Genomic DNA, 25,777 nt, shown 5'->3' on the forward strand with positions numbered 1-25,777 from the left:
CCCGCCACTAGTGACCCTCTCTCCCTCATTACCATAGAACTTTAGTCTTGTTTTTGAATCTGCCACTATGCTGACAGACAGGCATTTGTAGCCCCGCCCTCTTTTGGAAAAACAAAAGGACAATCTGATTTTAATTTAAAGCGACAGTCACCAAAACGACACAATTTAGGGTCAAAGCCTGAAAGGGTCAGTTTCAGAGAGTTATAAAGCATTATTTGTGCAGTATTGAAGCTTCACTATATAGATTCTAGAGACATCAGAGACTTATTTTACATCTTGTTAAAAGGGGCATAATAAGAATATATATGTAGGATTTCTCATATGTGAAGGAAACTCAAGCCGTCAGACTCATACAGCAAACGCATTCGAATCGTCCTCAAGAGCCAGAGACACAAAACGCAGGAATAATATTTGTTCTTCAGCTTGAAAAAAATCATTAAAACACAGACAGAAAGTCCAGAAACGCAGCAGAGACATGAGAGGAATCACAGACAGACGCTGTTTGAAGCTTCAACACTGAGCTTTACAAAGAAAACAAGCTGAAAACTCCATCAGATTCTCTTTCGGTCACACATACAGCCTTAATATGTCTAATCTACTGTAAATACAGGACAACAACACAGCCAGGGCTTTGTTCTAAATGCATATAATTCAAAGATGAATATGGTTTTCAAGCATCAAAACATTAAAGATAGTTCACCGAAAAGTTAACATTGAGTACGTTTACATGGACACCAATAATTCGATTTTAATATGATTAAGACAATACTCTGATTAAGAGTCTCTCATGTGAACAGCAATTTTTGATTAATTTAATCCGATTAAGGTCATAATCAATAAAAAAGAAATGAAATTAATACATGTTGAGTATGCCGATTTTAGTCACATTATTGAAGTGCAGCACAGACATGTAAAAACCAAAATCAAAATATTACAGTCATGTAGGACTTTTTTTTCCACCGCAGTTTTGCGACAAGATATCTATACACACATGGCTGTCTGACATTATTATCTGCACCTACCGAGTCAGTGAAAACCAGACACCTGCATCGCCAAATGAAGAGGTTTTTGTCTCCCATTCAGCATGCGGTATGAAATTTCATTAAAACTACACTCTTCCAGCAGTTCATAGTTGCATCCAATAGACCCATTACCATGTTTGAAAACATTCAGGATGCGCACGCAGGGAGGTGGCAGAAAAAAAAAACGGGAGCGGTAGCATTCACAACGAGGGAATGACATCCGATGCGGTACAGAGTTTGTTGTTGTCTTAGAAAAAAGATATATTGATTACATATTATATATATTATTTACATAATGCTTTCAGTATATTATAACAGCTCGTCACCCAGTGATAAGCACAGTTATTCGGCTAAGTTAATGTTAAAGTGAGCGGCGTTCATCTGACAGGTCCATTAGTGATAGCACCCTCCCAATGGATATTGGATAAGACGAAATGACCAAGCATCCAGCCCCAAATATTCACTCTCATTGAAGCTCCAAGTGTTTTAACAAGAGAGAAGTTAAAGATCTACAAGTCTTTGGATGCCAACAATGTTGTTCTGTGTGGTCATGTGCAAGAAATAATGCTCCATGATGACCAGATTCAACACTATGTAGAGCTAAAAACTGAGGTTCAGCCTAGCCAAAGACAAGGAAAGAAGACGGAGCTGTACAAGGCCTGGGTAATCATCAACAAGCAGAACAACTGCATTCTGACAGAGAACTGCACCTGAACTTACGGCAGGGTATGTGAACGCACACATAGAGGTAAAGTTGCTTTTATATTCGTACATTTGGACTTTCTCCTTAATAATATAATTTCATTAAAGTATTATTTGCAAACTCTAAATAGCGAAATCACATTAGCAGCCAATGACTATCAAAGTACAACATTGTCCACAGTCAAATAAACAGTGTTAATGTTGTTTTCAAGTCACACTTGCAGGTTATTTCAGACCCAATATTCAAAGTGTCGTCACAAGGTGTCACTGAATGAATGTGTGAATATAAAACCAACTTTACCTTAATAACTTACACTTTCACATTTATTCTGAGCATTCAGTGTCCGCAGTTTAATTAACCATGTTTATCTGTTTATGCTGAAATCATTTCCTCAATCAAAAACGAGTAAAGTGTATGATTCAGCATAGCGTGAGCTTACCTGATATAACATGAGAACTGCAGAGTCCAGCATTTCTAATCAGGTCGTCACTTCATTCAGCTCTCTTTTAGCCAAAGACGTCTGCAGTTGGCATTAAAGCAGTGTGGTGTACGGTAAAAGTTGAGTTTTCTATTTTTGGCATCCTACCGCACAACACGACATGTTTCCTATTGCAGCCTGTCTTTTTTTGCAACCGGGGACCCATGTGACGTAGGTTGGTAATTGGTCTACATCTCATTTGTCAGGGGAGCATGCATGAAATGTTCCCGAGTAAAAAGTGAAAGTGTCAAACTGCAGTTAAAGTCTACAAATTAAAAAACTAATCTCCCAAAATTACATGAAATTCCGGAGAATGTGGATAGCGCGGTGATGCGATGACGTCAATCGAATTATGTGCTATAACAGGGGTGCCCAAACTCGGTCCTGGAGGGCCTGTGTCCTGCATAGTTCAGCTCCAACGTGTTTTAACACACCTGCCTGGAAGTTTTTAGTATAACTGGAAAGAGCTTGATTAGCTGGTTCAGGTGTGTTTAACTGGGGTTGGAACTAAAATATGTAGGACATCGGCCCTCCAGGACCGAGTTTGGACACCCCTGTGCTATAACATGTAAAACGGGATAATGAAAGGAACATTCAAAAAGCAACTCATGTAAACGCCTTAATCTAATTAAGACTAATAAGATTAAGGCAAATAATAAGGCATGTAAACGTAGTCACCAAGTACGTTTACACGGACACCAATGATTCGATTTTAATATGATTAAGACAATACTCTGATTAAGAGTCTACCATGTAAACAGCGATTTTTTAATCAATTTAATTTGATTAAGGTCATAATCGAACTAAAGAGAATTGGAAATTAAGACATGTGGAGTATGCCGATTTTAGTCGCATTATTGAAGTGCGGTACAGACATGTAAAAACCTTAAACTATTACCGTCATGTAGGACTTTTCGCCGTGTTTTGCGACAGGATAGTCTATACACACATGGCTGTCTGACACTATTATCTGCACCTACCAAGTCAGTGAAAACCAGACACCTGCATCACCAAATGCTGAGTTTTTTTTTTTCTCCCATACAGTGTGCGGTCTGAAATTCAATTACAACAACACTCTTCCAGCAGTTCATAGTTGCATCCAATATCTCGTTTGTCAGGGGGGCATGCATGAAATGTTTCTGAATGAAAAGGAAAGTGCCAAACTGCAGCTAAAGTTGACAAATAAAAAAATGAAACACCCGACACCAATAACTCGATTTTAATATGATTAAGACAATACTCTGATTAAGAGTCTACCATGTAAACAGCGATTTTTTAATCAATTTAATTTGATTAAGGTCATAATCGAACTAAAGAGAAATGGAATTAAGACATGTGGAGTATGCCGATTTTAGTCTCATTACTGAAGTGCAGTACAGACATGTAAACACCTTAAACTATTACCGTTATGTAGGAACTTTTCGCTGTGTTTTGCGACAGGATAGTCTATACACACACGGCTGTCTGACACTATAATCTGCACCTACTGAGTCAGTGCAGACCACAGACACCTGCATCGCCAAATGCGGAGGGTTTTTTTTTTTTCTTCCAGCAGTTCATAGTTATCCAATATCTCGTTTGTCAGGGAGGCATGCATGAAATGTTCCTGAATGAAAGTGAAAAACTGCAGTTAAAGTCGACAAATCAAAAATGAAACACCCGAAATCACATAAAACTCTGGAAGATACGTGGATATCACGGTGACGCATGACGTTAATCGAATTATGTGTTATAAGATGTAAAACGGGATCATGAAAGGAACAATTAAAAAAGCTGCTCATGTAAACGCCTTAATCTTATTATTGTCTCAATTAGATTAAGGCAAATAATTAGATTACCGATGTCCACCGACTACAACCGTAGTCACTGTCATCATTTACAGGTCTGTAGCCAGACAGATGTAAACATTTACACACTTTTCTCTCTCATTTAAACACTCTCAAAGTTCAAACTTTTGTAAACAATAAGTCCACTATTATAGAATGAAACCAAAGATCAAATCCTGCTGTCAGGCGCAAACGTTCATCGCTGTCAGCAAAAGGGTTATAAAGCTTTTTAGCTTTTGTGTGGATAATGTTGGCATCCAGCGTAATGTCCTTTTCCTGCAGTCACTGATTCACAAAGCTAAAGCAGACTTCATCTTTAAAGGGGTCTCACACTGGACGTGCCGTGCACAAGATCGTTGGAAGTAACACCACACCGGACGTGCACATTCGCATGCTATTTATAATGAAATTATTCACAAGGCGCTCTATGGCACGGCAGAAATATGAACAGTCTTCTGAACCGTAGCTGTAAAATATATGCTGGAATAGTTAACGGTTCATTCCGTTTATATATATAAACTTTTCACTAGCTTTACTGTATTTCTGATGAAATAAAACAGCCTTGGTATACAGGAGACCTCTCACAAAAAACATTACAACCGCTAGTTTGCTGTGAGTGAAAGAAGAGAGGCGGAGCCCAAAACAAAGCCCCGCCCTCTACTAAATATTCAGTTTCAGTTGGAAATACGTCATCATACTCAAATAAAAGTCTAGAAATACGTCTCCTGTTTATCGCGAATTCACCGCAGACAGCTGCAGACTTGCGTCGCCGGTGTGCGTACCCTAACAGAAACCTATTTGCATGGCGCTGGATGGTGCGGTGCATATGGTGTGCAAACCCCTTTATGATGGTCTTGCTTCAGACAGTTACAACCCTTTTTGCATCCTTGTTGGAGCTCACACTGCTAGCGATTGAAGGTTTGTGTTAATTTGGTAAGCTGAACGCATTCTGTACTGTACAGGAGACACGTAGGAGATTGATTGACAGTGGTCTACAGCCAATCAGGAAGCAGAACACAATGCACTGTAAAATAAATGTAAAAAAAAGCATGTGAAATTGCACAAAACTGCGAAAGGTGAACCGCATTATAGCGAGGGACCACTGTATTCACTTCATTTACATTTAATATTGAAGTTTAAATATTGTATTTTAGCGACAGTTTTGCACACTTTTATGCTGGATTAGCTTGTCTGCTGGTATTATAATGAGCACGCTTTTTGATGCACCGAAATTATTTACTTCAATTTTGTCAAACTCCTTACCATATTATTTTCTTACTAAAAAGTATTTAGGAATAGACAAAAAGTGTGCAGGGCGACACGGTGGCTCAGTGGTACAGTCCAAACACATGCGCTTGAGTTGAGTTGAGTTGATGAACTAAATAGGCCATAGTGTATGAATGAGAGAATCTATAGGTGTTTCCCAGTACTAGGATTGCAGCAGAAAGGGCATCTGCTATGTAAAATATATGCTGGAATAGTTAACGGTTCAGTCCGTTTATATATATAAACTTTTCACTAGCTTTACTGTATTTCAGATGAAATAAAAACAGCCTTGGTGAACAGGAGACCTCTCACAAAATACATTACAACCGCTAGTTTGCTGTGAGTGAAAGAAGAGAGGCGGAGCCCAAAACAAAGCCCCGCCCTCTACTAAATATTCAGTTTCAGTTGGAAATACGTCATCATACTCAAAAGTCTAGAAATACGTCTTATATTTATCGCGAATTCAATGAACTTATCACTTGATAGTTAAGACATTTATAATGCTTTTGCATTTTAATTATTAATCAAATAATTCTGTAAACAAACGCATCGTTATTGATAACAATTAGACATGTTTCTATTATATACAGATAATTATTTCGGTCTCACTTTACAAAAAGGTTTGATCAATGTATTTACTGACATGAATGAAACAATGATACTTGTACAGTACTTATTAATCACAGTTCAACATTTATTAATGCATTATTAACATACTAATGCATGCTTGTTAACATTAGTTAATACACAGAGTTAACATGAACTAAAAATGAATGACTATTTTCATTAACATCAACAAACATAATAACTGCTGTTATGAATGTATTGCTTGTTGTTTGTTTATGTTAAAAAATACATTAACTATAATACAACCTTATTGCATTTATATATATAAACTTTTCACTAGTTTTACTGTATTTCTGATGAAATAAAAACAGCCTTGGTATACAGGAGACCTCTCACAAAAAACATTACAACCGCTAGTTTGCTGTGAGTGAAAGAAGAGAGGCGGAGCCCAAAACAAAGCCCCGCCCTCTACTAAATATTCAGTTTCAGTTGGAAATACGTCATCATACTCAAATAAAAGTCTAGAAATTCGTCTTATATTTATCGCGAATTCACCGCAGACAGCTGCCCACTTGCGTTGCCGGTGTGCGTACCCAAACAGAAACCTATGTTTGCATGGCGCTGCATGGTGCGGTGCACACAATGTGCAACCCCCTTTATGATGGTCTTGCTTCAGACAGTTACAACCCTTTTTGCATCCTTGTTGGAGCTCACACTGCTAGTGATTGAAGGTTTGTTAATTTGGTAAGCTGAACGCATTCTGTACTGTACAGGAGACACGGAGGAGATTGATTGACAGTGGTCTACAGCCAATCAGGAAGCAGAACACAATGCGCTGTAAAATAAATTTTTAAAAAAGCATGTGAAATTGCACAAAACTGCGAAAGGTGAACCGCATTATAGCGAGGGACCACTGTATTCACTACATTTTGCATTTAATATTGAAGTTTAAATATTGTATTTTAGCGACAGTTTTGCACACTTTTATGCTGGATTAGCTTGTCTGCTGGTATTATAATATGCACGCTTTTTGATGCGGCGAAATTATTTACTTCAATTTTGTCAAACTCCTTACCATATTATTTTCTTACTAAAAAGTATTTAGGAATAGACAAAAAGTGTGCAGGGCGACACGGTGGCTCAGTGGTACAGTCCAAACACATGCGCTACAGGTGAGTTGATGAACTAAATTGGCCGTAGTGTATGAATGTGAGAATGTATAGGTGTTTCCCAGTTCTGGATTGCAGCAGAAAGAGCATCTGCTGTGTAAAATATATGCTGGAATAGTTAACGGTTCATTCCGTTTATATTTATAAACTTTTCACTAGCTTTACTGTATTTCTGATGAAATAAAAACAGCCTTGGTGAACAGGAGACCTCTCACAAAAAACATTACAACCGCTAGTTTGCTGTGAGTGAAAGAAGAGAGGGCGGAGCCCAAAACAAAGCCCCGCCCTCTACTAAATATTCAGTTTCAGTTGGAAATACGTCATCATACTCAAATAAAAGTCTAGAAATACGTCTTCTATTTATCGCGAATTCAATGAACTTATCACTTGATAGTTAAGACATTTATAATGCTTTTACATTTTTATTAATAATCAAATAATTCTGTAAACAAACGCATCGTTATTGATAACAATTAGACATGTTTCTATTATATACAGATAATTATTTTGGTCTCACTTTACAAAAAGGTTTGATCAATGTATTTACTAACATGAATGAAACAATGATACTTGTACAGTACTTATTAATCACAGTTCAACATTTATTAATGCATTATTAACGTACTAATGCATGCTTGTTAACATTAGTTAATACACAGAGTTAAAATGAAGTAACAATGAATGACTATTTTCATTAACATCAACAAACATAATAACTGCTGTTATGAATGTATTGCTTGTTGTTTGTTCATGTTAAAAAATACATTAACTATAATACAACCTTATTGCATTTATATATATAAACTTTTCACTAGTTTTACTGTATTTCTGATGAAATGAAAACAGCCTTGGTGAACAGGAGACCTCTCACAAAAAAACATTACAACCGCTAGTTTGCTGTGAGTGAAAGAAGAGAGGCGGAGCCCAAAACAAAGCCCCGCCCTCTACTAAATATTCAGTTTCATTTGGAAATACGTCATCATACTCAAAAGTCTAGAAATACGTCTTCTATTTATCGCGAATTCAATGAACTTATCACTTGATAGTTAAGACATTTATAATGCTTTTGCATTTTTATTATTAATCAAATAATTCTGTAAACAAACGCATCATTATTGATAACAATTAGACATGTTTCTATTATATACAGATAATTATTTCGGTCTCACTTTACAAAAAGGTTTGATCAATGTATTTACTAACATGAACTTGTAACAATGATACTTGTACAGTACTTATTAATCATAGTTCAACATTTATTAATGCATTATTAACATAATAATGCATGCTTGTTAACATTAGTTAATACACAGAGTTAACATGAACTAACAATGAATGGCTATTTTCATTAACATCAACAAACATAATAACTGTTGTTATGAATGTATTGCTTGTTGTTTGTTCATGTTAAAAAATACATTAACTATAATACAACCTTATTGCATTTATATATATAAACTTTTCACTAGTTTTACTGTATTTCTGATGAAATGAAAACAGCCTTGGTGAACAGGAGACATCTCACAAAAAACATTACAACCGCTAGTTTGCTGTGAGTGAAAGAAGAGAGGCGGAGCCCAAAACAAAGCCCCGCCCTCTACTAAATATTCAGTTTCAGTTGGAAATACGTCATCATACTCAAATAAAAGTCTAGAAATACGTCTTATATTTATCGCGAATTCAATGAACTTATCACTTGATAGTTAAGACATTTATAATGCTTTTGCATTTTAATTATTAATCAAATAATTCTGTAAACAAACGCATCGTTATTGATAACAATTAGACATGTTTCTATTATATACAGATAATTATTTCGGTCTCACTTTACAAAAAGGTTTGATCAATGTATTTACTGACATGAATGAAACAATGATACTTGTACAGTACTTATTAATCACAGTTCAACATTTATTAATGCATTATTAACATACTAATGCATGCTTGTTAACATTAGTTAATACACAGAGTTAAAATGAACTAACAATGAATGGCTATTTTCATTAACATCAACAAATATAATAAATGCTGTTATGAATGTATTGCTTGTTGTTTGTTCATGTTAAAAAATACATTAACTATAATACAACCTTATTGTAAAGTGTTACCATTATTTCCGAAGATAATATGAGACTAAAGACTGTAGTAAAGATGCTGACAATTATTCTTTCAATCTCATGAGTGAATTCAAGTTTTAAAAATATGGAAATTTTATATTAATAAAACATTTCACTGTTTTTACTGTATTTCTGATCAAACGAACACAGTCTCAGTGAACAGAAGACACACAAAAAGCCCTGATAAGAGCTCTTTTCCCCCAGCAGACTGACACAAACACGTGTTCTGTTCAAGAGGAAAGGTTATCCTGTCCAAAAACTGTGATAGCGCAGTATCTCCAGCGTTTATTTACAGCGAGAGTCTCTGTGAACACCTTTCCCACTGCTCTTCGCACACACAGATGCCGTTCACAGATACTGAGAGTGTAAATAAGCTGGAAAAAAGTGAGAAACGGAGACGAATATTCGCTCTAATCCGCTCGCTCCCGGTCTACCCAAACCATCTGTACACGCAAACGCACAGAAAATCAATCCCGTCTGCTTGAATGAGTATGGATTTAGGGATGAGTGTATCTCGCAGCGCTGGAATAATGATATCAGTGATGAATCTGCATTTAGATGGCCTGGATTAACACCCGCAGCTCTGTCTTTGTGCAGAAAACCAAGACATTTTCCTCTATAATGAGAGACAAACTCAAACATGTGCGGCTGCATTTTAACTAAACATGCCTGATTCACCACAAAATACAAGAAAAATTTAAATGCTATTATTATTATTATTATTAATTTATTCATATTACTGTGAAACAAGATCAGAGCAAAAAAAGAGGTACTATGTGTTTAGTCTTTAGTACTATGTATAAGAGTATTGTGGCTGTAAATGGAATACTACAAACTCTCACACACACAGAGAGAGAGAGAGAGAGAGAGAAAGACAGACATACAGATACATACATAGCTACATACATAGACACAAAGATAGTACAGATAGATAGATAGATAGATAGATAGATAGATAGATAGATAGATAGATAGATAGATAGATAGATAGATAGATAGATAGATAGATAGATAGATAGATAGATAGATAGATAGATAGATAGATAGATAGATAGATAGATCAAATCAAACAATGACGTCATTAACATATAGAAGCCAATTATGCATTAATTTATGTAAATATATAGTATATAAATCAATAAAATTGTTTATACACACACACGCTTATATATAAACATACACTCTCCGGCCACTTAATTAGGTACACCTGTCCAACACATTTCTACTCATATATCTACTCATATATTTCTTATCAGCCAATCACATGGTAGCAGTTCAATGCATTTAGGCATGTAGACATGGACAAGACGATCTGCTGCAGTTCAAAGCAAGCATCAGAATGGGGAAGAAAGGGGATTTAAGAGACTTTAAACCTGGCATGGTTGTTGGCGTCAGACGGGCTGGTCTGAGTATTTCAGAAACTGATCAGCTGATCTACTGGGATTTTCCATCTCTAGGGTTTACAGAGAATGGTCCTAATAAGAGGAAATATCCAGTGAGCGGCAAATCTAGGGGCGCAAATGCCTTGTTGATGCCAGAGGTCAGAGGAGAATGGCCAGACTGGTTCCAGCTGATAGAAAGACAAAAGTAACTCAAATAAGCACTCGTTACAACCGAGGTCTGCAGAAGAGCATCTCTGAACACACAACACGTCCAACCTTGAGGCAGATGGGCTACAGCAGCAGAAGACCACACCGGGTGCCGCTCCTGTCAGCTAAGAACAGGAAACTGAGGCTACAATTCACACAGGCTCACCAAAACTGGACAATAGAAGATTGGAGAAACGTTGCCTGGTCTGATGAGTCTCCATTTCTGCTGCCACATTCAGATGGTCGGGTCAGAATTTGGCATCAACAACATGAAAGCATGGATCCATCCTGCCTTGTATCAACGGTTCAGGCTGGTGGTGGTGGTGTAATGGTGTGGGGGATATTTTCTTGGCACACTTTGGGTCTATTAGTACCAATTGAGCATCATGTCAACGCCATCCCTTTATGACCACAGTGTCTCCATCTTCTGATGGCTACTTCCAGCAGGATAACGCACCATGTCTTAAAGCGTGAATCATCTCAGACTGGTTTCTTGAACGTGACAATGAGTTCACTGTACTCAAATGGCCTCCACAGTCACCAGAGCTCAATCCAATAGAGCACCTTTGGTATGTGGTGGATCGGGAGATTCACATCATGGATGTGCAGCCGACAAATCTGCAGCAACTGCGTGATGCTATCATGTCAATATGGAGCAAAATCTCTGAGGAATATTTCCAGTACCTTGAAATATACCTCTGAAAGCAAAAGGGCGTCCAACCCAGTACTAGCAAGGTGTACCTAATAATGTGGCCATATATACGTATATATCTGTCATTGGCATAGATGTAAATAGAACATATCAAAAATAATTTAATCATAATAATTTCATTAAAAAATTATAATGATTTTGAATTTTATTCATAAATAGTTTTATACTATCATAAATATTGCATTTTTATTAGCAATATAAATAAAAATAGATGTATTTGGGGTGAAATATTAGTATTTTGTTGACAAGTTTCATTGGATTTATCCTTATACCAAACATAAGAATACAACACATAATTACAATTACCCATAGCCTCAAAAATCAATCCTGCCAGAGGTTTTCAGAAATGAGATGCCATCACACACACACACACACACACACACATATGCGCACACACATCCAGCAGGGGGATACAGATTAATGTATTATTAATGTAACTGAATAACCTTTCCCAGCTCCAAACACACACCACACACACACACACACCAGCACCTGCAGTAGTTTACACCTCTCAGCCTCACCATCCATAACCATGGCAACCGCTGCTCGGTAACCAGGAGCGACGGGAGGCTGGAGCTCGATACGCTAAATCTGATTGAGGAGAAGTCGTCCAAACACTGGCTTCAGCAGCTGATGGAGGGCAGACTGACAGTAAACTGTACTGATATTACAGCTGCTGCAGATCCTTTCATTCGCTCAAATCAAGCTGAAATCATATAGAAACTCTACATTAAAAAAAAACTAAATTAAAATTGGAAATGGTGCATTGGCAACTAAAAAACAATGTAAAAACAATGTAAATTAAATGATGTATTTTTTTATTCAATAAATTTCATGACACTAAAATGTAATTGAAAAAAGTACTAGAATTACAAAAATTCCAAAGCTAACTCATCCATTCATTCATTTTCTTTTCGGCTTAGTCCCTTTATTAATCCGGGGTCGCCACAGCGGAATGAACCGCCAACTTATCCAGCATTTGTTTTACGCAGCGGATGCCCTTCCAGCCGCAACCCATCACTGGGAAACATCCATACACACATTCACACACACATACACTATGGACAAATTAGCCTACCCAATTCACCTGTACTGCATGTGTTTGGACTGTGGGGGAAACCGGAGCACCCGGAGGAAACCCACGCGAACGCAAAGCTAACTCATTAAACTTAAAGTAAAATTTTAATCAAAACAAAGAAAATCCAATATATTCAAATAGATACGGTTAAAAAAAATCTAGAGATACTTCAATAGCAATAAAGATGCAAATTCTATGCAAATGTCAACCTTGCCATGAAAAACATTACGTATTCGCCAAAATACCAAAACCGTTTCTTCGTTTTTTGTGTAGGCCTGTATTTTACAGTGCTTTAAAATACTCAAAACTATTTCTGTCAATGTTTTCAAACTATTATATTTGATTTACCAAAGTCACACAAGTGGCAATTTCACATCATACACTACGGTCAATTTAGTTCATCGATTCCCCTGTAGCGCATGTGTTTGGACTGTGGGGGAAACCGGAGCAGCCGGTGGAAACCCACGCCAACATGGAGAGAACATGCAAACTCCACACAGAAACATCAACTGACCCAGCTTGAAATGGATTGCTCGAACCAGCAACCTTCTTGCAGTGAGGAGACTGTGCTAACCACTAAGCTATCGTGCCGCCCTTTTTTAAATGATATATTCATTCATTCATTGTCTTTTTTGGCTTAGGTCTCTTTATTAATCAGGGGTCGCCACAGCAGAATGAACCGCCAACTAATACCGCATGTTTTACGCAGCGGATGTCATTCCAGCTGCAACCCATCACTGGGAAACATCCATACAAACTCATTCACACTCATACACTATGGACAATTTAGCTTACATAATTCCCTTATAGCACATGTGTTTGGACTGTGGGGGAAACCAGAGCACCCGTAGGAAACCCACACCAACTCGGGGAGAACATGCAAACTCCACACAGAAATGCCAACCCAGCCGAGGCTCGAACCAGCAACCTTCTTGCTGTGAGGTGATTGTGCTACCCACTGCACCACCGTGATGCCCAAATGATATACATTTAAAATGAATTTTACACACACACACACACACACACACACACACACACACACGCACACACACACACACACACACACACACACACACACACACACACACACACACACACACACATGCACCATGTGTACCATGTATTCCTTACTTTGTGGGGACCAAATGTTTCCACAAGTATAGTAATACCAGTAAAGTTTTGACCTGCGTTTGTGTGTGTGTGTGTGTGTGTGTGTGTGTGTGTGTGTGCGTGTGTGTATGTGTGTGCATGCAATTGTCTGTGTATCTGCGTCTGTGTGTGCATGTGTTTGTATCTGTGACTATGCGTCTATCTGTGTCTCTGTATGTCTGGCTGTGATATTGTGTATCTTTGTCTCTGTTTGTTTGTGTGTGTGTCTGTCTGTGTGTGTAAAGTCAATCTTCTGACCTCATATTTCCTCATCACAGCAGTCTCAGCTATTTGGAAACTCTATCTGTATTTGTTGTGAGGAGAATCTGAGTGCCGTCTGTCTGTGTAAAACCCTCTGCCATCATTCTGGAGAGATGTGGGTGATTTCCAAATCTCTGATATTCTGATCTCCAGAGAAAAACTCAACGCAAAATAAAAAAACCAAAGCAAAACAATAAAAAATAAATAAAGTAAACAAAGCAGCATCTAACAAAAACCTGTATTCTGCTCTAAATATGACCATCCATAACGTCATGCAGAACTATTAAGTGTCAATCAGGGAGCCGATGCACCAGTCACTATTTTAAGAGAAAATAACCTATACAATACAATATTTCAGCCAATTCTGAAATAAAGGAGACATTTATCATGAACTTTGAATCTAGATAGACAATTTTAACAGTCATAATAAGCTTTATTAGACACTTTATGAAAGCTAATATCCAAAAATGCATAATAGGATCAAGTCAGTTTTCCGCATCATTGCGCAGTGAGAGTGCTCACAGACTCCATGCATTCACTCCATACAGTAACTGCATGAAAAAGACAGAGCGTGAATGAATGCAACAGATGCTGCTTCTTGAGATTAATTAACACTCAGGCAGGAGGAATGAGAGCATGTGATTATGTCTACAAATAAGCTTCTGTAGGCATGCATGCTTACTATGGGTTGTAATGGCCACAGTTAGAGAGGCAGTGAATTTTCTGCAGCAGAAAAAAAATAGTTTTAAAGGGCACCTATGGTAAAAAATCGACTTCTCAAGCTGTTTGGACAGACATATGTGCATGTATGGTGTATAGAGCGTCATATTGGGGTGATATAAACACACCCAGTGCTTTTTTTTCAATTTAACAACATAAAAACGGTGGACCAATTGGAGCTGTTTTCAAATCGACCGCTACCTGATGTAGGAGTGCGGTCCCCCCGCCCACCAATATTGATTGACAGGCGCGTCATCATATCCTCAGTTTGTTGATTCACGTCCGCCATTTTCAGCGTGAGTCGAAGCGATATCACTAAAGGAACACGCTAGCTCTATTTTTAGATGCAAGGCTCATTGGGCTCAACACAAGATCAATATTCTCCACATTATCGCTCTAATCTGAATTATTGGTTGTATCTTTAGGTAGGTTTGCAAACGTCTCATTGAGTCTACCTTATACTTCAGCCGTTTGCATTTCTCGCGATCCCAGAAGCTCCATGTGATCTTCACTAGCATGCGTTTTAGAATCTAAACATCGGTTTCTATCAGGGTACACTCAAGTCGACGGCTGGGCGCCGCGGACCGCTGCAGAAACCTATGTTTAGAATTCAAAAATGCGTGGCGCGACGATTCGGGACACTTCATGTTTCTGCCGCACCACAGAGAGTGTCTGGTGTGCCGTGTCGCGGCTTCGAGTGGCGCATCCGGTGCCTCAGTCAAAGTTAATTCAGTGTGCGTGGTTATTAGTTTCTGTGTACAAGCTCGGCACTTGAAACTAGCACACAGTTGGCTGTAAAACTGTACAAAGACACAAATGATTTTGTACTCTCTGCTTGGTCTGTGTCAGAGTCGTACATGTACGACTGATTGCTGAACCTCTCACTCCTGCTCCTTCTCTGTTTGCCTGTCAGACTCTGTTGCCCCGCCCCCTTGTTACGTTGACGGGAAGCCGAAACTAATCTACATATGAAGCAACACACCCCTAAATCAGCGAGCTGTGGACACGCCCCCAACATGACACTTTTTAACACATTATAATAAAAAATCTGAATTGTGTTTTAAACTGAAGCTAAACTGGCACACTCAGAAGAACCATAATATTAATATTAAATCATAAAAAAGAGGTAAACTATGTGCCCTTTAAAGGGTTCTATTTTAACGGTCTAGGCGCAAAATCTAAAGCGCATGGTGTAAAAGCGTTAAGGGCATGTCCAAATCCACTTTCGCTTTTTTAAGGATGAAAGAATATGGTCTGTGCCCAGCCGCATGCTCTAATAGGGTTGTGCGTATTCTCTTAATGAGTTCTGGGTGTATTTTGAGCATAATGTGCATTAAACCAATCAAGAGTCTCATCTCTCATTCCCTTTAAGAGTCAGTTGCATCGCAATCACAACTGTATTGTAAATAAATCATATGAACATTTTAATATTACTAAATCACAATAATATTAGTGAAATTAATTTAAAAACAGAATAATAAATATAAATTTACACACAAGTAAATACATAGACTGGGCTATAATGGGCTAAAAATCTGCGGATTTCTGCACGCACAGATTCCATGTGGGCCTACCCATAATTAGGGCCAGACTCAATCTGCGGGCATTTTTTGCTATTTCTGCGCAGAATTTTGTTAAAAATCTGCGGATTTATGCGGAATGATTTTGGGTTTATCGCAACTAAAAACTTAATATATGAAATTATAAAATAATACCTTTTTAACTTTTATTCAATGTTTACAGTGCAAATCCAATTAGATCCACTTATTTGATAAATAAAGCAAGTTTTTTATTTAACAGATCTACTAAAAGACAGAAAATATTACTTTACAAACTGTATTGCAAATTACCCATATGAATATTTCCATATTAGTCAATAATAATACTATAATTAATTTAAAAACTGATTAAATATAAATTTACACACATTTACACAAGTAACAAAACAGAATTAATGATGAGCTAAAAATCTGCAGAATTCTGCACGCGCATATTCCGTTTGGGCCTACCCATAATCAATCACACACTTGTGTAAAACATGTCTAAATTGGTGGGTCGCGGGAACATTTTCAGTGGGTCGCGAAGTGTGTGGTCAAAAAAACAACAAAAGTTTAATTTTTAACTTATTTTGCTTATACCGGACTTTTATTTTGAAATGCGCGCACAACCACCGTACCGTTTGACATGTGACATTTCATTTAATTATAACACCAAATATGTCGAAGCGCAAGTACGACCTCGAATATGTAAAGCGCGGATTTACATAGATTGATGACAAAAAAGGCTTAAAACCTGAGTGTGTCATATGTAGTGAGGTGCTCTCACAAGAGAGCATGAAACCTTCTAAATTAAAACGACATTTAGAAACCAAACATCCCGGTTGCGAGGACAAACCTGTGGGCTATTTTCAAAGACGACTCCAAGAGCTGAGGGCATCACAAAAGTGCACATTTTGTTAAATGACAGCAATAAAATATTGTGTATTTGTAAGTCTTGGTGATTTTCTTATGATTTAGCTGTCATTCCTAGTGTTGTCATGATTACCAGCGATCTCTAACCACCAGAGGTCGCTGGTAAGCACTCACTTTCACAATAACCTATGGACTACAAATCCGCCATTCAAGGACTACATTTTCATACATGCACTCCGTTCACACACACACACATGCTTCCTCATTTTGACTGATTACACTTGCACCACCTGAGGATTGTCAAAGACTGATTACACACACTATTTAAACAGCACACACACTCACTTCCTTTGCTGAGTCTTGTTTTCTGTAAAGTGACATTACAACGCATTTCCCTTAGTCTTGTTCCTCCATGTTTTTGATCTTTGCCTGGTTTCCCTTTCTCCTTGTCTGCTGCCTGTCTACCGACCTCTCGCCTGTGTTTGACTACGATTCTGGACTGCCTTTATACACCTGTTTGCACCTGTGTTGACCATTGCCTCCCAGACTTTGAATAAACCTGCACGTGGATCCTAAACCTCAGTTGTCTCTGTCACTCCCCGTGTTACTAGTGTGTTAACAAAAAAATTATAATTCCTAAAATTATATTATAGTTTCTAAATATTTGGGTCGCGGTTTGATGACCGTGTAAAAACATGGGTCCCATGGCTAAACCAGCTGAGAACTACTGCTCTAGATATTATGTCTTATACATTATATTATTGACTAAAATGTCATTAAGAGTCACTTTGTTAAACTTGAATTGAATTTTCAACATCAAAAGTGAACAGAGCAGAGATCAACATCCCATAATGCAAATCACAACCAGAAATAATCAAGGAAAATAAGGAAAACGGCTCATTTGCAGATATTTTGTACACTGTATATGAGTATAAAACACTGTTCTCGCTGGCAGCAGTGTGTCGACCCGTCTGATGTGCATGAAACTACTATTATTTTATGCACAGAAATCATCCGTCACCTCAAAAAAAAAAAAAAAACGTTTAAACGCTTGAGCGCATCAGTGCATGTGTGAGAGACGCAGCAAACGCTTCACAGGCCAAATGTTTTCTCTGGCAGCTTCAGTTTCATTAGGCTCTTTAGCGATGGGCGGCCGCTTTGAAGGATGATGGGAAAATCTCGGCCTCCCGCCAGGCCGATTTATGACCTCTGTACATCCTTCAGAGCGGACGTCAGCATACACCAGCGGCTCAAATAAAGAGCTCGCCGTTTACTGAGAGGATGCTAGTTAAACGGAAAAACTGCAGACTTAAAGCAATAAAGCTCAAGGACTTCAGAAGGACATGAGTGTTTTTTAAAACTTTCGGTTGCATGATCAAAAACTATTTTTTTATATTGAAAACGCGAATGCAAATCAAGGTCAGTTTAATTAAAGGTGCAGAAAAAAAGTGTTGCATGCAAAACTGGTGCAAACAATGTATTTGTGTTGAATTTAAACAAACAAATTAAATTTAATAATGTTCAACTTAATTTGTTTGTTTAAATTCAGCCCAAATAAATTGTTTACAACCACTTAACCTAAAAAAATTGAGTAAATCCAAGCAATCATCTTTGAATCATTTTTTTCAGTGTATCAGTGTAGGTGATTGTCTTCAGAAACATGTTTTGTTGTCCTGGTTGAAAGTCTCTTCACGTTTGACTAGTAATTATTAAAGTAAATGATCTTAATGTGTTTATATGTATTTCTTATATTCTGGGTGAGGCAGAAGCTAAAAAATGTTCATCCAATTAAATATTGTCTGGCCGATAATTCTGATAAGTAGCCTGTCTGTCAGCAAATGCAGATTTGTACAACTGTGCAGTCATTCACCCAGATCCGTATGGAATAAAATCACTGTCATTAATATTTCGTGCGTAAATAAAATTCACGCATCCGTAATTATAAAATCGTAAAGGAAAACGGAGCGTACTCGTAATTTTACGAGGCTACAATTTCAAAATCTGCGATTAGAACAGACACAGATACGACATTTTGTTTTTCTGTTTGTTTATGACTGATAAATTTACGATGGGTGTACTTTACAAACACGAATTACAGTTTCATCACGGACATGACAACCTGATTGCGAGTACGAATCAAACAGCGAGACTTCACTGTTAAAATTACGTCACCGCTTCTACAGGCATATTTAAACAAGCGAAAGTCATCGATCATAACGGCGCGCCTGCTGGACGTTCGAGCTTACACACACCGTCTCAGATAAGATTTCTGTTATTTCCTCTTTGAGAAATGTCCGTCATGAGCTGTAATAAAGGTTGAGACTCAATGAGGTCCTATTTCGCTGTGTTTCTTGGACATTTTACTGAATCAAAATTAAGAACGGGCCGAGGATAGAGAGCTAGCATAATGTCAGTTAACGTTACAGGCAGCGAGCGCAGAGTCTCTTTTGACAGTGAAGTGTCGCTGTTTGATTCGTACTCGTAATCAGGACTTCGTGTCCGTGGTGAAACTGTAATTCGTGTTTGTAAAGTACACCCATCGTAAATTTATCAGTCATAAACAAACAGAAAAACAAAATGTCGTATCTGTGTCTGTTCTAATCGCAGATTTTGAAATTGTACCCTCATAAAATTACGAGTACGCTCCGTTTTCCTTTACGATTTTATAATTACGGATGCGTGAATTTTATTTACGCACGAAATATTAATGACAGTGATTTTATTCCATAGATCCGCCGATGCACGTTTACATGCGCCGCGGTCACATGGACATGAGTGACAGCACTAAAAACAAACGCTGAATCAAAACTTTAAAATCCTGAATCAATATTGAGTTAGTTTTACACACTGGAGGAAGGACGACACCATGGCTGAAGGATTTCTGTTAGACAGGTGATGTTATGTTATAAAACTCTTTTAGTCACGCAGAGCTGATGTAGATTGTGTTGTTATGAATGGGTTATATGCACAGAAGTGTTGTTCAGCCGCTGAAATCTCCAGGTGAAACATTGATGTGACTATTTTCAGTTTTATAAGATATTTTACAGCATCGATAATGTAGATTTTTATTTAGTTTAACAACAAAACATCAGTAAATAGTGCTATTCCGCCTAGCCTGCTTTACTGAGCTGAAGCTGGTTTTATATTCACATTAGTTCAGTTTTGAACAATGGCAGCCTGTGATGCGCTCCCTACTTTTGTTTACGGCTACTCTAAATATTCAGTCTAAAATAGCATGTCAGTATGGCTTAGTAATAAGTGTAATTCCTGCACACCGCAGGCCAATCACTAAGCATGTGACAAAGCATGTGAGAAAGTGGATCAAGCTAATCCAGTGATCCTTGCATGCATGAAATATTGCACATAATGACAGGTTTTGATTGTTAACTTTTGAAAAGCTTTTCACTCCCCTCATCCACTGCTGAACATCTGAAATCTTTGCCTTGTGTGCAAATACAGCCTTTAAGGAAGAATAAAGCAAATCTATACCTGAAATACAAACCTGTAAGACATTCTTGTTTGCAAAAATAAAAAACAAAACTCGATAAAGAACAACAATGAACGCCCCTGTCATTCACTGTATGAACTGTTTCACAACCATACAGGGACTTGTGCATCTGTTTCATTTGTGCATCTGATTATTTTTCAGTAGTTTTTTTATATAAAATACTTTGATTACCTTTGCATATTAAATCTTGTACTGCTCTTTCTAGCTGTTGTTGAATGCAAGATCATGTGTGTTCTTGATTGTTTGCTACTAAGTGAAATATAATGAATAATAACTCACCAACGTTCGCTGAAAACACCAGCAGAACCACTAGAATCTGCAACCCACCAGCGTCAAGACGAAACATCATGAACCTGAGGACAGAAAGAACAGACAGAACAATGAAAACTGTAAAACCAACAAGCATTACAAGTCTGTACAGCACTGGTGATAAGAAAATGAACACGTTTGAGTGTGTATAAGCACAGAACGGCACTGAGCAGCTGTTATAATATAATATAAATGCAGTATAAAGATTGCTCTTCATGATAGCAACTTCTAGTAACAATAGAGACCACACAGACCCCCATGCAACCACCTGGCAACACCCTAGTAACCATTCTGAACTTCAAATTGATTTAGCAACATATTAACAACCAGCTAGATCTCCTTAGCAACCACATAGTAATATCTTTGCAACAATACAAAAGTGCCTACAACCACATTTTAATAACTTAGCATTACCATCATAATATCTTAGCAACACCTCAGCAACCACTCAGAGCCCCAGGTAGCAATGCCTTAATAACCATTCAGAACTGCCAAACTCCTGGCCAGAACTCCCGAGCAGCCACATAGTAACACCCTTAAAACAATGTCCTACAACCACATATTGATAACTTTGTGGCTACCCTAATAACTTAGCAACACCTTAGCAACCAGCCAGAACTCCCTAGCAACCACATAGTAACACCTCTACAACAATCCAGAAATCCATTACAACCACATATCAATAAGTTAGTAACCACCCTAATGACTTAGTGACAACCTAGCAAGCAGCCAGAACCCCTTAACAACCACTTAGTAAAACCCTAGCGACCATATAGAAATCTCTTACAACCACCTATCAATACCCTCCAAATTCAACCCTAGCAACACTTTAGCAAGCAGTCAGAACTCCCTAGCAACCACATATCAATAATTTAGTATTCACCTTAATAACTAAGCAACACCCTAGCAACCAACCAGAACACCTTAACAAACACCTAGATACACCCTAGCGACCACAAAGAAATCTCCTACAACCACCTATCAATACCCTCCTAACTCAACCCTAGCAACACCTTAGCAACCAGTCACAACTCCCTTGCAACCACATAGTAACACCCTACCAACTAGTCAGAATTTCTTAGCAACCACGTATCAATAAGTTAGTAATCACCCTAATAACTAAGCAACACCCTAGCAACCAGTCAGAACACCTTAACAAACACCTAGTCACACCCTAGCGACCACACAGAAATCTCTTACAACCACCTATCAATACCCTCCTTATTCAACCTTAGCAACACCTTAGCATCCATTCAGAACTCCCTAGCAACCACACAGTAACACCCTAGCAACCAGTCAGAACTCCCCAGCAACTACTCAGAACTCCCTAGCAACCATATATAAAAAAATTAGTATTCACCCTAATAACTAAGCAACACCCTAGCAACCAGCCAAAACACGTTAACAAACACCTAGATACATCATAGCGACCACACAGAAATCTTACAACCACCTATCAATACCCTCCTAATTCAACCCTTGCAACGCCTTAGCAACCAGTCAGAACTCCCTAGCAACCACATAGTAACACCCTACCAACTAGTCAGAATTTCTTAGCAACCACATATCAATAAGTTAGTAATCACCCTAATAACTAAGCAACACCCTAGCAACCAGTCAGAACACCTTAACAAACACCTAGTCACACCCTAGCAACCACACAGAAATCCCTTAAAACCACCTATCAATACCCTCCTTATTCAACCTTAGCAACACCTTAGCATCCAGTCAGAACTCCCTAGCAACCACACAGTAACACCCTAGCAACCAGTCAGAACTCCCCAGCAACTACTCAGAACTCCTTAGCAACCACATATCAAAAGTTAGTATTCACCCTAATAACTAAGCAACACCCTAGCAACCAGCCAAAACACGTTAACAAACACTTAGATACATCATAGCGACCACACAGAAATCTTACAACCACCTATCAATACCCTCCTAATTCAACCCTTGAAACGCCTTAGCAACCAGTCAGAACTCCCTAGCAACCACATAGTAACACCCTAGCAACCAGTCATAACTCCCTAGCAACTACTCAGAACTCCCTAGAAACCACATATGAATACGTTAGTAATCACCCTAATAACTAAGCAACACCCTAGCAACCAGCCAGAACACCTTAAACACCTAGATACACCCTAGCGACCACACAGAAATCTCTTACAACCACCTATCAATACCCTCCTAACTCATTATGCTAAATGTGCTGTAATAAACCCTTTGCTGAACACTAAAATACAAGGGTGAAGTGAAATTTGAAAGAAATACACAAGGAAAAGCATCAGCAATCAGTGAACTCATTACACACACAGCATGCTGATGGGAAATGACAAGCAGAGGTTTATATGTGGACTGTGTGCTTTATAAAGAGAGATGATGGAGAATATGAATATTAATGCATAGTGGCCGGATGCTAAGGAAGGATTTTTTTCATAATCCAGCACTAGCCATCCATCAGACCCACCAACAAAACACTCTTAGAATGGTAATCAGGCTTTTTTCATTGTTTTACAGTTGCCACCTCTCTCTCTCTCTCTCTCTCTGTGGGTGGTCTGTCTTTCAGTATCCTTCACGCTGGCTCTAGTTCTGCTCAGACAGGAAATGTCTGGCTTCTGTAAAAACTCCTCCATCCCTTTTAAGTGTAATAAAATACAGATACACATATTAACACTCGCCCCCACACAGCAGCACAAACCAAACACAGCTAGAAGCAACAAAGAACAGCACAGCAACTCTCTAGCAACACATCATGACTGCCCAGAACACCCATAATTCATAATACAGTAAATTTCATCCTGTGTAACAACTAACTACAATCAACAAACACCCTAACAACCCAGAATCACAGTAGCTTAGAAAGCCTATGGTGAACACCCCATAATGATAGTAGCAACACTATAGCGCCCACTTGTAACTCTAACAGCAAAACCTAGTAACACTCTAGTAACCACCCAGACCCCTAGCAACACCTTAGCGATCGCCCAGACATCTTAGCAACCACCCAAAACACAGAAGCAAGAGCCTAGCAACCAACCACAAGTTCCCTAGTGGCCACTTAAATGCCTAGCAACACCTTAGCGATCACCTAGACATCTTAGCAACCACCCAAAACACAAAAGCAAGAGCCTAGGAACATCCCACAAGCGCCCTAGTAACCACCCAGACTCAACAGCAACATCTTAGCGATCACCCAGACACTCTAGCAACATCTTGGCAACCACCCAAAACACAGTAGCAAGAGTTTAGCAACCTCCCACAAGCTGCCTAGCAACCACCCAGACCCCCTAGCAACACCTTAGCGATTACCCAGACACCCTAGCAACATTTAGCAATCACCCAGACACCCTAGCAACACTTAAGTGACCATCTAAATTCCATTAGCAACACACTAGAGCCTCCTAGCAACCAATACCAAGAACACACAAGCGTTAGTGATCACACAGATGCCCTAGCAACATCTTAGCAATCACCCAGACAGTCTAGCAACACCTTAGCGATCACCCAGACACCCTAGAAATACCTTAGTAATCATCCAGACACCCTAGAAATACCTTAGGAACCACCCATAACCCATTAGCAACACCTTAGAGGCTCCTAGGAACCAATACCAAGAACACACAAGCATTAGTTATCACACAGACGGCCTAGCAACAGCTTACTGTTCACCCAGACACCCTAGCAACTCCTTAGCAACCACCCAGACACCCGAGCAACACCTTAGTAATCATCCAGACACCCTAGAATTACCTTAGCAACCACACGTAAGCCACTAGTAACACCCTAGAGACTCCTAGCAACCAATACCAAGAACACACAAGCCTTAGTGATCACACAGACACACCAGCAACAGCTTACCAATCACCCAGACACCCTAGCAACACCTTAGCGACCACCCAGACACCCTTGCAATACTTATCCATCACCCAAACACCCTAACAACACCTTAGCGATCACCCAGACACCCTAGCAACACCTAAGAGACCACCCATAACCCACTCGCAACACTATATCCCCAGATACCCTAGAAACACCTTAGCGATCACCCAGACACCCTAGCAACACCTAGAACCCTAAAGCAACACCCTAGAGGCTCCTAGCAACCAATACCAAGCATTAGAGATCACACAGACACTCTAGCAACACTTAGTGAGCACCCAGACACCCTAGCAACACCTTAGTAATTGTCCAAACACCCTAGAAATACCTTAGCAACCACTTACAAGCCACTAGTAACACCCTAGAGGCTCCTAGCAACCAATATCAAAAACACTCAAGCCTTAGTGATCACACAGACACACCAGCAACAGCTTGCCACTCACCCAGACACCGCAGCAACACCTTAGCGACCACACAGACACCCTAGCAATACTTATCGATCGCCCAAACACCCTTAGCAATCAGCCAGAACTCTCTAGCAAAACCCTAGATGCTCCTAGCAACCATTACCAAGAACACCCAAGTGTTGAATAACCCACTGAAGAAGGCTGTCTGGCATCATGGAACCCTACAGCCTTCTGCAGGGTGATGTGGGTGTGAATCTGTGTGTGTGTCAGTCAGCAGGACGTGTGAAGTGATTTCATGCCCTGGCTCCATTATTCATGCAGAGAGCACTCGCTCCCTGATCTCTCTCTCATCCCTACACTCGGCTTACAGCTCACAAACTCTCTGCCAACAGCACCTCCGCAGGGAGACATGGAGGGAGGAGGAGAAATGCCAACTCACGGAGAGAAGATCAACCCAGCGTTTAAGAGCCAAACACAATCAGACAGAGAGGAGAGAGAGAGAAAGAGAGAGAGAGAGAGAGATTGTTAATAACAGAGATTGTTATTATAAATAGACATTGTTTTATAAATATTTATTATTATTATTATTTTAATTTGTATTAATAA

The 25,777-nt window shown here is 38.8% G+C and overlaps 1 protein-coding gene across 1 annotated transcript in view; it reads right to left on the minus strand.

The window, feature by feature from the left end:
- The window catches only part of ncana (neurocan a), a 132,593-nt gene that overhangs the window by 83,857 nt on the left and 22,959 nt on the right, over window positions 1-25,777 (minus strand). The window contains exon 2 of the mRNA XM_056446117.1: window positions 20,856-20,929. Coding sequence (XP_056302092.1) covers window positions 20,856-20,925 — 70 coding nt within the window. The 5' untranslated portion in view covers window positions 20,926-20,929. The remainder of the gene's footprint in view (window positions 1-20,855; window positions 20,930-25,777) is intronic.

This window comes from Danio aesculapii, chromosome 2 (genome assembly GCF_903798145.1).
Source record: "Danio aesculapii chromosome 2, fDanAes4.1, whole genome shotgun sequence".
Classification (NCBI taxonomy): Eukaryota; Metazoa; Chordata; class Actinopteri; order Cypriniformes; family Danionidae; genus Danio; species Danio aesculapii.